Source organism: Crocodylus porosus, unplaced genomic scaffold (genome assembly GCF_001723895.1).
Source record: "Crocodylus porosus isolate Cpor-Errol unplaced genomic scaffold, CroPor_comp1, whole genome shotgun sequence".
NCBI classification, from domain to species: domain Eukaryota; kingdom Metazoa; phylum Chordata; order Crocodylia; family Crocodylidae; genus Crocodylus; species Crocodylus porosus.
The window spans coordinates 108,891,631-108,904,196 of record NW_017728931.1 but is presented as its reverse complement, the minus strand read 5'-3'; the positions used below and the strand labels follow the sequence as shown (position 1 = coordinate 108,904,196).

Genomic DNA, 12,566 nt, shown 5'->3' with positions numbered 1-12,566 from the left:
AAGACGCACCCTCGTTTTCCCCCCACTTTTGGGGGGAAAAAAGTGCGTCTTATGGTCCGAAAAATATGGTATTTAAAAAGGACTTCTTGTCCTTGATCTGGGAAGCTAGTCCCAGTTCCATCTCTGCCTTGGCCTTCCTGACTGCCCCCTGCATTCCCGAGCAACCACAGTGTAGTCCTGCCTGGTGATGGCCCTCCCTTCCATTGGGTGTGTGCCTTCCTTGTAGCTGGGAGTCATTCTGGATGCTTTTGGTGAGCAGTGGGGGCTTTTGCACCCTCCTGCTCCCTTTGATCCGTGTTGGGATTACCTCCCTCGGGTTTGGAGGATCGTCTCCTTAAGGAACGACCACTCTTCTTGGACACCTGGCTCCCCTCCCCTCCGGGACCTCAGTGCTTCCCCAACTATTCTCCTTAGCTCATTGAAGTCCTCCCTCCTGAAATCTAGGACTGCTGCCTTGCTGCAGGCCTTTGCCACCTTGTGCTGGATGGTGAATTCCAGCAGGCGATGATCACTGTCGCCCAGGTAGTCGAGCATCCTCAGCCCCCTCACCAGGTCGTCACCCGTGGCCAGCACCAAGTCCAACAAGGTGTCACCCCTGGTGGGGCTGTGCACTTCCTGGGTTAGATGGAGGTCCTGCATTTTGGCTAGGAACGTACGTAAGCAGTCAGAGCTGGCTGATTGCTCTTCCCAGCAGATGTCTGGAAAGTTCAGGTCACCCATGATGACCACGTCCATTGACATTGTGCCACTGCTTCTTGTCCCCGGGGAACGCCTATGCACACATGCTCTGGCATGCAGCGCTTGCCCTGGGTGGGGTAGGGGAGGCTGCAGCTAGCACCTGGGTTGGCCCCAGCAGCATTACCTGGGTTTCTAGGCATGGGCGGCTGGTGCTTCTTGAGTCAGGAAGGCACATGCCCCCTCGGCAACCGGGGGGGGTTTCCCCCACGGCTGATCATCCTGTCCAGGGAGGACTCCCCCTGCAGCTGATCTCACTCACCGAAAAGCAGCTGCGGTGCTTCCAGGAGTGGCTGTGGCTGCTTCTCCTGGCAGCCCCACTCCCCGGCCGGTGCTCGCGGGGGGGCACTGGCAGTCGCACCTGCCCCCCCGCTTGTCACCTATGCAGCGAGTGCAGCTGTTGAGGTGCACCAGCGCTCTCAGGGGGTGCATGTGCACCCCTTTTCACCACCTACATGTCATCACTGGTCCTGGGGGCTCCAAGGGGCTGCAGTTACAGCGATCCTAAAGCAGGGCGCCTAGCCAGCAGCCGGATCATGGCTCTGGCCAGCCAGGCTCCAGCTTTGAATGGTGTGTGCTGCTGCTGCCATGTGGACCACTCCACTTTTTTTAGGCGCTTTTTTTTTTGACACCAGGATTGGCTAGTGTCACCTGCCCTGCCCCCCTCATGCTGCTAAGTAGCAGTGCAGTGAACACCTGCATGTGCAGTGTGTATGGTACCACAGATGGCTCTGTGGTACTGTGTACCACACATTCCCGCTCATCTGGACACACCTCTTATGTCTATGTAGCATTTATGTATATTTATTCATAGTTGGTAGGGTCAGAAGGCACCTAAGCAGGCCATCAAGTCTGACCCCCTGCCACGGGCAGGAAAGGATGCTGGAGTCAAACGACCCCAGCTAGATGATTGTCTAGCCTCCTTTTGAAGATCCCCAGGGTAGGGGCAAGCACCACTTCCCTAGGAAGCTGGTTCCAGCTCCTAGCCACCTTGACTGTGAAGTAGCGCCTCCTGATATCTAGCCTGAATCTACTCTCGGTCAGCTTATGGCTGTTATTCCTTGTAACTCCCGGTAGTGCTCAGGGGAACAGGGATTCTCCCATTGCCTGCTGGTCTCCCTTGGCAAGTTTGTAGGCGGCCACCATATCACTTCTCAGCCTTCTCTTATGTAAGCTGAACAGGTTCCTTTGTACAAACATGTAATATGGTTGAGCTAATATTGTGGAATCTTAGCTTGAAATGCCATCACTGCTGTTTGTTCATATTATGCATAAAAATGTTGAAACAGTGGCGGTATTCTTCACTCTTTACTACCTTAAGAATAACTAAAGAAACTAATGTGCACCTTCCTTACTAGGGACAAGGGATGAGAGGTGCTTATTGCTCATTGAAGTATCAATAAGATGCACATTCAGGTAACTTTTCATTCTAGAGCTCTATTCAGTGCATACAGTTTGAAAACCCCACGTAAGGAAGTTGGGAAAGTGGAAAGAGGCCATAAGATTTACCTGCTGGATCTTTCTGATTTTCTTAAAGGAAAAGAAGTCTTGGCTCTGACACAGGATATAATGTATGATAACTGAACTTAATTTCAGAGAGCTTAAATTTGGCAGTCGAATAAAACAAAGAACTTGGTTGATACTGGGCTCAGTGAGGCAGCAGGATTTGCTTTACTTATCAGGATGTATCATGACCTAGCTAGTACTGTATCAATTTCAGGAACTCATGAATTGAACCAAAATGCTATTTTAAAACTTTTGATCAGGGTGAGTTTCACTTAAATTGCTGGTCAGAAAGCCTTGATTTAATTATTGTTTCCTACCAAAAGTAGGAAGCTCAGGAGGGCAGGGGTACATGTCCCCAGATCTGCACGCAGGGCGGGGCAGGCTGAGGCCAAGGCAGTGCCAGGCTCTTCCTGGCTGGGCTGTGCTCAGGCCCAGTGGCTGCAGCAGCAGCACTGGGAGCAGGGCCATGGGAGGGGGGCCGTAGCCCCCCAACCCTCATTCCCAGCACCACCATTGAGTGCAGCATGGGCCAGGCCTAGCAGGAACAGCTCAGTGCAACTGTCCCATGCCTGAAAAACATGGGGACGGGAGAGGGTGGGCTAGCAGGCTGCGCCGGGCTGTTCCTGCCAGATCTGGCCTGCGCTGCACTTGGTGTGGGTGGCGCTGGAAGCAGAGAGACCCTACCCAAAGTGGGCCCTCTCCCAGCACCGCTACCATCTGGCCTGATCACAGCCTGGCCGGGAAGAGCCCAGCACTGTCTCAGCCCCAGCCTGCCCCACCCTGCATCCAGATCCGGGGGCATGTGCCCCTTCCTTTCTGGGCTGCGTGCCCCCCACCCAGCTCCCCATGCCCCCTGGATGAGCCGCTCACAGCTCTGTCCCCCACCTGCCCCAGCTGTGCAGGGCTTACCCCTCCCTCACTGCCATTGGGGGGCGGGGGGGAAAGGCATGGCGATCAAGGCCCCAGCAGTGAGGGAGGGAGTGGGCTAGGGCTAGGGCCTCGATCTCCCCCTTTCCCCTCCCCACAGACTTACCTGCTGGAGGTGGGTAAAACTTTGCTTCCTCTTAAATTCCAGAAGTGATCTCTGACCTAAAAAGTTTGGAGACCACTGCTGTAGACAGTCTAATCTAGGGAAAATTATTTTAGGTAGTATATCTGAATTTATTGCCCCCACCCTGCAACTTTAATATGGTTTCGGTTACCTTACGTGTATGAGTACTTTCTAAAGAGAAAACACTGGTGGGTTAAGTTTATATAATACAGCACTTGGAAGTTAGGAAATGCTGGAGTTAAGGTTACCTCGGTTTCCTCAAGGAGCTCATTACTGTCATCCAAGGTTTCTTCATGGTTAAAATTATGGACATCACTTGGGTGTCCGTGTTATCCTGGAGTTAAAAGATTTGGCTTGGTAATTGCAGCTGTGGCCTATGTTATTGAACCAAGGTATTTAAAGATTATATGGTGCAAATATATGCACATAATAACATGCACTATGAAAGCAACCTTGTTTTGCTACTAGCTAGAGTAGACAATGCTTAACAGTCTAGTCCATTCATGATTTTTTTTTTTTGTTCAAGTGGGGCTTTAAAATCTCATTATCTAAGAATAACTACTCTGAGGTCAGTGATGGGATGTTAGTGTTCTGCTGCGAGCTATTGTGTCTCTCTGGACTTGAGGTCAGATCGGTGTTCATTCATTCTTTCACATAGAGATGGTCCTAATATAGATTACAGAGGGGCACTGTAAGCAGATAATGGCATATATAATGTTGGTAGAGGAGCAGGTAAATGAAGCTGAGATGGTTGGTTCAGACATGGTGTGATATATGTTGATGAGTTGGCATCTGGGTCTGTTGGAAGATCTGGGGTCTTGGTGTGTATAGGAGTTAGGTAGCCTGTTGATGGTGAGAGGTCATTTGCAGTTGGAGGACTTCCACAAGCCAAGACAGACTCTTTCCCTAATGGCTGCCTTGAGATAGGTGTCATTTTGCAGGTGGTGTTGGTGGTCATTAATATGCCCAAGCTGGGGCCTGTAAGTGACAAGCAGAGGGTTCTGTTGTTCTTTTCACGGAGCTGGTATTGTAGCAGGTTTAAGTGGAGGTCTGACTCTAGCTTTGATAACTGGCTATGGTTTGGGGATTATATTGTAGATTTAGAAACCCCTGCGGCAGGTCTTCAAGGTGTACATTCTGGTTGGTAGGTTTAGAGCAGATAGAAATGTAACATAGAGATTGGCTGTAGTCACTGGATCCTGCTGATAGTTGGAGTGGTTGGTTAGTTTCCGATATAATGTGGTAGTAGTGTGTGGCCACTGCAAACTTTCTTCTTCTATATTAATAAAAGGGTGCCCGTGTGTGTGCACGCACACCATAGCTCCTGTTAACCAGTCCCAACCACAGCCTTAGGGGAATACTCCTAAATCCAGAGCCTTCTCCAGCTGTACTGGTTGACCTTGGCCAGGAGCTTTGCTAAAGAATGTTTTGCACATGCAAATTTATTCTGCTTCCTGGGGCTGACCTGTCACAGGGGGTTATGCAGTATAGATCAAAAAATGGGCAGCATTTTTTTTGAGCCAAATTACAAAAAAAAAAAAAAGCACCCAGGTGCACACTCCCAGGGCCCCTTAGTATGCAGTGTTTCATGTCTCCACCCCCCCACACCCCCCCCTTTTATTAATATAGAAGAAGATTGAGATTGTATGGATGTTGTTCTGGAGTTAAGCAAACACCAGAGGTTACCTGTTACAAATATAGTAATAGTGTAGGGTTGTTTTGCATTAGCTTTTCTAAATAAGATTTCTTCCAAATAGTGTTCCTGAATCTGTTTTGGAAACCTCCTTTATTGTTGGATGGCTGCTCTGAGTTTGTCAGTACTTCCCCTTTCCTTCATTCCTGACTCTCTGCATTATTTCCTTTCTTTTATTCCCACCCTACCACCAAGATTCGCTTGGAGGCCACATGTATTTGGAAAATGGAGGAATAATCCTTGAGTGGTACAAAAAGGCGACTTCAGTTAAACAGAGAAGGGAAGAAAATAGAATGAACTCTAAGTATAGAAAGTATAGGGTGATAATAGGAGGAGAAGACATGTAACAAAGAAAAGTTAAGATACATAACTAATTTTAAGTAATCCAAAAGCCAAATCATGTTTCCATTATAGTAAGTGAAAAATCTGTAGAGGGCATTTCCTTGGCATTCTTGATCAACCATTATTTTGTTTTTGGGTTAATCCTGTTAGTGGATCAGGAGAACATGCCATAGCGGAAAGTAATTTTCCTGAATTGCAAACTTTAAACTATAACACAATAGGATTTTGCAAAATAGTACTGTTTGGCTTAAAATAACATACCTCACACATACAAATACCTAAGCTATATTGAAAATGGACAGTGTTGTTTTTTCAGATAACAAAGCGGACAGCAAGGTTGGTTGCTGAATGGCAGTGTGTTGGATTTTGCCATGGTGTTCTGAATACAGATAACATGAGCATCGTAGGACTTACTATTGACTATGGCCCTTTTGGGTTTATGGACAGGTCAGTATGGCATAATGATCTGAAATGTATAAATGTTTGCTCTGCAAAATCTGACTCTTTGTTTCTTTTCAGCTTTCTTTTAAGTGGATGTATGAACCTTATTTGTAACGAGGACGATTAAATTAGCTGTAATTATCCTGCATTTATTTATGTTACTTTTTCTAATCTCTACTTGTCTTATCTCTGTCTAGACCAGCAGTGCTGAAGCCTGGCCAGATCCAGCCCCTAGTGTTGTTTCATCCAGCCAGCAGGGCTCCTCACAGTCCTGAAAAATTGTTGGCTGGGGGAGTGGTAGCACTGCTTCCCTGTTGCCAAATTTCTGGACCCGTGGGGAGCCTTGGGGCCCTGTGTGCTAGATGCAGGGCACAATCCTCGTATGCAGGCTGGTGGGGGTGGACCTGATTCTAGCAGGCAGGGGCCAGCCAAGTCCCCATAAGGCCTGATCCTGGTGTGTGGGCCTCAATCTGGCTTGCAGACATGCCGTGTTCCACTCATTTAGGCCATGGGGTCAAAAGCTTGAAGACAACCAATGTAGACTGTTTCTCCTTTGGCATTTATTTTGTCTTTGGGTAATCCAGACCTGACCCAAAATCTTTCAAAGAACAGCAGGAGAAGAACATGCTTAGATGAATAATTCGGGAGAAATGTCAAAACTAGCAGCACTATTCCTTTTTGGATTTTCTAGTGTCCTAAAGGATCTAACCAATTAACTAGAAGAATGCTAACCATTTTTTTTCTTTGTAGATATGACCCTGAGCACATTTGCAATGGTTCTGATAATACAGGACGCTATGCTTATAACAAGCAGCCGGAAATTTGCAAATGGAACCTAGGGAAGCTTGCTGAAGCTTTAGTCCCTGAATTGCCCTTGGAGATCAGCGAACTCATTCTGGAAGAGGAGTACAATGTAGAATTTGAGAAACATTATTTGCAGAAGATGAGAAAGAAGCTAGGACTCATTCAGCTGGAATTAGAAGAAGATAATAAATTGGTATCTGAACTCCTAGAAACTATGCATCTCACAGGTTAGTGAGGAAAAGGATAGAATATAATGTGCAATCAATTTTACCTAATATTTTGAACATTTAAAAAATAGTCAACAAGAGACTAGTTTTCTCTTAAACACAAACAAAAATTGCTTCAAAAGTTTTATTATATTTAAAGAAACAAATTGGATCACAAACCTCAAGTTTAAAGCTACACAGTCTTATTTAATCTTTCAGAACAAATATAATTGTGCGTTTGGTTTTGTTTTAGGTGGAGACTTCACAAATATTTTCCGGTTGCTGAGTTCTTTCTCAGTAGATGTGGATTTTTTTAAATTTGAGGAATTTCTAGAAAAAATTGCCAATCAGTGTGCTTCCATGGAAGAATTGAAAGTTGCTTTCAAGCCCCAGATGGATCCAAGGTACAAATTAAATAAACAATCATTTTTTAAATTGGGGTTTTCAGACATCTCCATAGTATTGTTAATTTTTGTTTGTTTTTAATGTTTAAGGTAGTGTTAGAATGATGCTGTAGCCATGATAGTCCAGAAATTATGCAAGAGGCATGGGTTTCTTAGGGTGATATTTTTTTAATGGACCAACTGCATAGTTGGGATAGAGTTAGACACACTTGCAATGCAAGAGATTTTTAGTATTGAAAACATACCCACAAATTAAGTGAGATGTATACAGTGGCAGGACACATTCTCTGTTACCCTGTCAGAGAATTTCTAGCCTGTGATTAGTGGGCATATCTTTTTTTCTTTTCCCCCCACCTCACTTAGCTTCTCTGCTGAGGTCAGCCAGGGTTGCCTAATTTGGTAGTTCTGAGATGAACTTCGCTAATAACTAGATTTAAACCACCAAGTAATGTGTCACATCCTGCAAATAGTCTTTAACACTCCGTGCTAAATATTCTGTATACTTCCCCAGAGACATCCAATTACCACTTCTAGGGCCAGATTCACTAGTACACAGCTGTTCTGCACTCTTCTGGTAGCACAGAGCAGCTGTAAATCTGTTGCATCTGGCACTTACCTTGGGATTACCAATGTGCTGCATTACTGGAGCAGTGGAAAACAGAGACTCACTAAGAGGTGACCCTTACATTTCTTGCTTGCTCCTAGTATATTTTTATGGTAGATCTTGTACATCTGTTTCAAGGCTCATACTCCTGCCCCCACCCCCATTTAGCAGATATTATGTCGATTACAAAACCATTTACTTAGCTTTAATTCTTTTCCTCTAGGTACTGATACTGGAATTGTCAATCTGAGTAGAAACCATAACTGTAGAGCATTATAAGAATGCTCACACATTTTGCTGTCCTGACAAGGTGATGATAGTTGTATATCAGTTTTTAGGTGGTGGCGTTGAGTTAAATTTCAATTGAAGTGTGGTAAATTAGAAACAAAAATGGGAAAAAATCTAAGAAGTTAGTTATTTCTTACTAAATCAAGCTTCAGTCTGGATCTACACTTTTAGAATGATGAATATGTGTCTTGCTATATGGACATATTTCATTAAACAGCTGTGGATGTGGCAGTCCTTTTGGGATTCTGCATTCAGACTTTGATGAACATAAAAATGAATAAAGCCAAAACAGTACAGAAATAAAGGTTTTTTGTGCAGTACTGTATGACAGCTATTGTACACTAACACTTAAATGCCATAGCTATGTGTGCATTAGATGCATAGATGAGAATTGAAGAGTAACTTATTTGGAGGAAAAATCAAGTCTTCTAGGTAATGAGCTGTCCTTTAGTTTCTGGGAGAGCAGGGATGGTAGGACCTCATGTCTTTTTAGCTCCTTTCTGTAAATGAATTGATTCAATTTACAAAGTTTATTTTAGATGGCTTGGTTGATGCTGCATGGAAAAAGTACTGTTTAAAAAAACCAAATATGTTGCTTGTTTAGACAGTGAGGTGGAGAAGTTGATTGAACCTAGTATTCAGAATGCTGTAAAACTCTTGGACTGTTAGCCTGAGCTTGAAAGCTAATTAAAACAATGCCAAAACAACTTGAATGTTAAAGACTCCATTAGTAAAAGTAGTAATTTCCATCCTATAATTTTAACAAATTACCCCCCGGTTAATGTCATTGCCACTTTATTTTTAGCAGAATATATTAAAGCCATTATGCACTAAATTAGCTAGGGGTATCTTGCCCAGAATTACTTCTAGCACATTTGGTTAATATATAAACAAGTCTGTGATTTTATTAATTTATGGTGTGATTACATGATAATACCAGTATGTTTATACCCAGTTTTTCCTAAAGCTTTCTCTTGTCTATATGCAATATTTGTATTATTGCACTGTCATGCCTATAAGTATTCCCCTCCTCCCCACAGTTAAGGGTGAAATCCTATTTGAGTATTCACTATACAAAAATACTGAACTGAGATTTTTTCGAAACTGCCTGAAGCTTAGACAGTTTTCAGTAGCTTCAATGAGGATGGTTCATCTAAATCCTCTGGGGTTTTAAAAACCTCAGGTTTATAGTCCAGACTTCACATAACACTATGAGTGAATAAATGGGAGGATGAGGGAAGAGTGAAATGAATGTATTCTTGTCATGATTTGTTGCATGCTGTACTTGCACTGTAAAGACTAAATTGCTGGGGGAGAAACAGCATACACTACAAAAAGCCAGTCCTTACCTGTCAATTAAGTGATTTTTTTTTTTCCCCCCTCTTATCCCTAGACAACTTTCCATGATGCTGATGTTGGCTCAGTCTAATCCTCAACTGTTTGCTTTAATTGGAACAAAAGCTAATATAAATGAAGAATTAGAACGCATAGAGCAATATTCTAAATTGCAGCAGTTAACAGCAGCTGACCTACTCAGCAGAAATAACAGACATTGGACAGAATGGTTAGAGAAATACAGGTGAGATATATTAAATGGTGAGTTTGTTGCATGTGTGCTCCATTACACTTACGGAGCAGCAGTGTATATGACCACTAAAAATGATTAGCTCACTGTTAGTAAAATGCAGAATCTGGGATGATAGGCTGCAACAGGGGATTGGTGTCCCAATTTCTTTGCAGGCCATAGGTTGCTGGCCTCTGGTTTGGAACAATTAGAAGACTGAACTACCACAGGCTAACCTGTGGTAATCTGCCTCCTGATACTGGGGAGGCACCAGTGGCTGATTGCTGACCAAGGTGGGGTGTCCCCCCTGGGTGCTGGTGGCCAATTGCTGCCACCAGCACTTCTCTCTGGACCCCTACATTCTTGGGGGGGGGCACCAGCCAGTGAGGGCCAATCTCAGAGGGGGGCACATGCTCCCCCTCCCCCCATATCCCTCTACACATTGCCAGTGGGTACAATCAATAATTTTGACTTTAGTGTACATCTTGCATATCTATTGCAGTATGGTGAAGCAAGATGCAAACACTTCAGCAGTAGAAGTAGTTCTGTTTAAGAGTAGGTGAGGGGTAACTTAAGGCAAAACAAAATGTGAAGGTCCAGTCACTGTTCCACTAAAACAATGCTTCTCAATCGTGGTGCTGTGAGATCATTTCAAGGATGCCATGTAATATTAGCTGTCGGGTTTGTTAACGCTATTCACAAGGCAAACCCAAAAATTTCAGATAGGAAGCCGTAGTGTTAAAAAATTCTGACCTGTTGTGGACTTCAAGTTCTTTGCAACAGAAGGATTGCTGTCTCTTGCTATAGTCAAAAAAATAAGTGAAAACTAAGGTAGTATTTTCCAGCGGGTGCCTTGAGTCTAAGGGGGTTGAGAACCACTGTGCTAAGCCAATCTAGCACTTCATGGAAATATAAAAAAAAAACTAAGCCAACTGAAAATTCTTTGTAAAGACTTACGTCTATGTAAGGGAACCTCCATTGGCAGAGAGCTCATGGAGAATGTTGTAGCTGCCTTCCATTATCAAGTTTGGACTCCTGTTCTCACTTGTGCTGGAACCTTGTGACCTTCTCTGTCTGTCTGCTTATTTGTAGCCAGAATTAGTATTACTTAGGTAGAACCAATTGCTTCTAGTATATTCCATCTCTACCCTTTTGTAAGTACCCAAGAGACCTAGGCAATGGAGTGCGTAGAAAAATGTTGGCAAAACATGTGCTGTAATTAAAGAAACTAAGGTAGCATGATTATCAAACATTTTATCTGGCCAGATTTTAAATAAGCAGTGATGTTTTCTAAAAAGTTCAAGTCTCCAGGAAATGTGTCTTTTGGTTGTCTGTTGCTTTGCAGTGGCTGAACTTCAAGAGCTAACTTCTGATGAACTATGAAATACATTCTTAAATGCGAGGGATTTGTTTTGTTTTTTTCTTGGGGGGGGTAAGCCACGTACCGTATTACCTTTAATCTAAGATGACCCTCCAATAATTAGATTATGTATACATGGACAATTTATAATTAAAAAAAAAATGTTTTTCCATGTATAGAATCTAATTATTGAAGGATCACTTTTAATTCATTCCCCCTGCCACTGCATGGGGGCAGGCAGTGAGGAGGCAGGTGACACGGGGAGGTCAAGGAGCTTGCCCCTTGCTTGTGTCTGCCCCTTCCCAGCCTCTGCTCTCCTTTTCCTCTCCCCTCCAGCCTCTTCTCTTTGCATTCATCCTCCCCTTCACCTTTCTTCTACATCAGCAAGCTCTGTCCCCACTCTAGCCTGGGGCATAGAGCACGGCCCCAACCCAGCCCCCAAAGCAGTGATGTGGGCTGTGTGCTGCTGCTGCTACGGAGCCGTGCTCAGTGACCCAGTTGCATCATAGAAAGGGGCCTTCTGGCACATACCAAAGGTAAGGAGGGGATAGAGAGGGGCAGGTGGGGAGCAGAGGCTGTGTGGTGGGGGGGAGGGGGGCAAGAGGCTGTTGGTGGGAGATGGCAGGGTGCAGAGGTGGCAGGCAGATGGCAGCTGTTGCTGGAGCCTGAGCCACAGCAGTCTGTCCCCACCCCGTCCTTGTATTAAATTCTAAGACAGGCTTCCCCCCATGGTAAATGGGGAAAATAACCTTGTTTTAGAAATAACAAAATTTCTAAATCAGTATTTCGGATTATAGCAACAGGATTTATAGGCAATGTTCTCAGCATCTTTGGTTTGCAGGTCCTCATATTTTGGGAAAATAGACCCAGACCATTTGAACCAAATAAACCAAACAGAACTCCCAGTTTGTTTCTGCTTGTTTAATTTCAGAGCCCGCTTAGAAAAAGAAATAGAAAACATTAGTGCTGTTGATACCTGGAATGCTGAACATATGAAAGTTATGAATTCAAACAATCCAAAATATATTTTGAGAAACTACATTGCTCAAAATGCCATAGAAGCAGCTGAAAATGGTGACTTCACAGAGGTGCAGTATTGCTATTTACCATGGCTTTATAATGATGGACATGATAGCCCCTGTTTTCCAAACAAAAGCCAGGAATGTAACATGACAGTCTGGGTTAGTTTTGAAGGGGAGGTGGTGTAGTGATTCAAACTAAAGGAAGGGACCAAGAAATTCCTTTATTTCCCACTCCCAGCTCCTGCTCCAGAGTGGTTTGTGGCCTGGTTGTATGGTGTAGAATGAATACTTGCTTTCCCCATCTGTCGAGTAGATGCTTGTTTTCCAGGAGTGTTGGGAATTCATTTGTACTTCTTGTACTGTTAAAAGCGGTGCCTTAATATTTGGGTACCTACTAACTTTGATAATATTTCAGTGGTAATGTAAGTATAGTTTAAGATGATAAGCCTCTCATTTAAACAGAGTGCCATAATGATTCAGAACCTATAATGTTTCACATGAATCTATTTTCAGACTACTTGATATGTTTATTTCACCATGTTCTTT

The 12,566-nt window shown here is 43.9% G+C and overlaps 1 protein-coding gene across 1 annotated transcript in view; it reads left to right on the top strand.

Annotated features, from left to right (window-relative positions):
- SELENOO (selenoprotein O) overlaps positions 1-12,566 on the top strand; it is a 27,455-nt gene that overhangs the window by 7,043 nt on the left and 7,846 nt on the right. Inside the window, exons 4-8 of the mRNA XM_019543474.1 lie at positions 5,644-5,774; positions 6,519-6,799; positions 7,032-7,182; positions 9,468-9,653; positions 11,930-12,086. Coding sequence (XP_019399019.1) covers positions 5,644-5,774; positions 6,519-6,799; positions 7,032-7,182; positions 9,468-9,653; positions 11,930-12,086 — 906 coding nt within the window. The remainder of the gene's footprint in view (positions 1-5,643; positions 5,775-6,518; positions 6,800-7,031; positions 7,183-9,467; positions 9,654-11,929; positions 12,087-12,566) is intronic.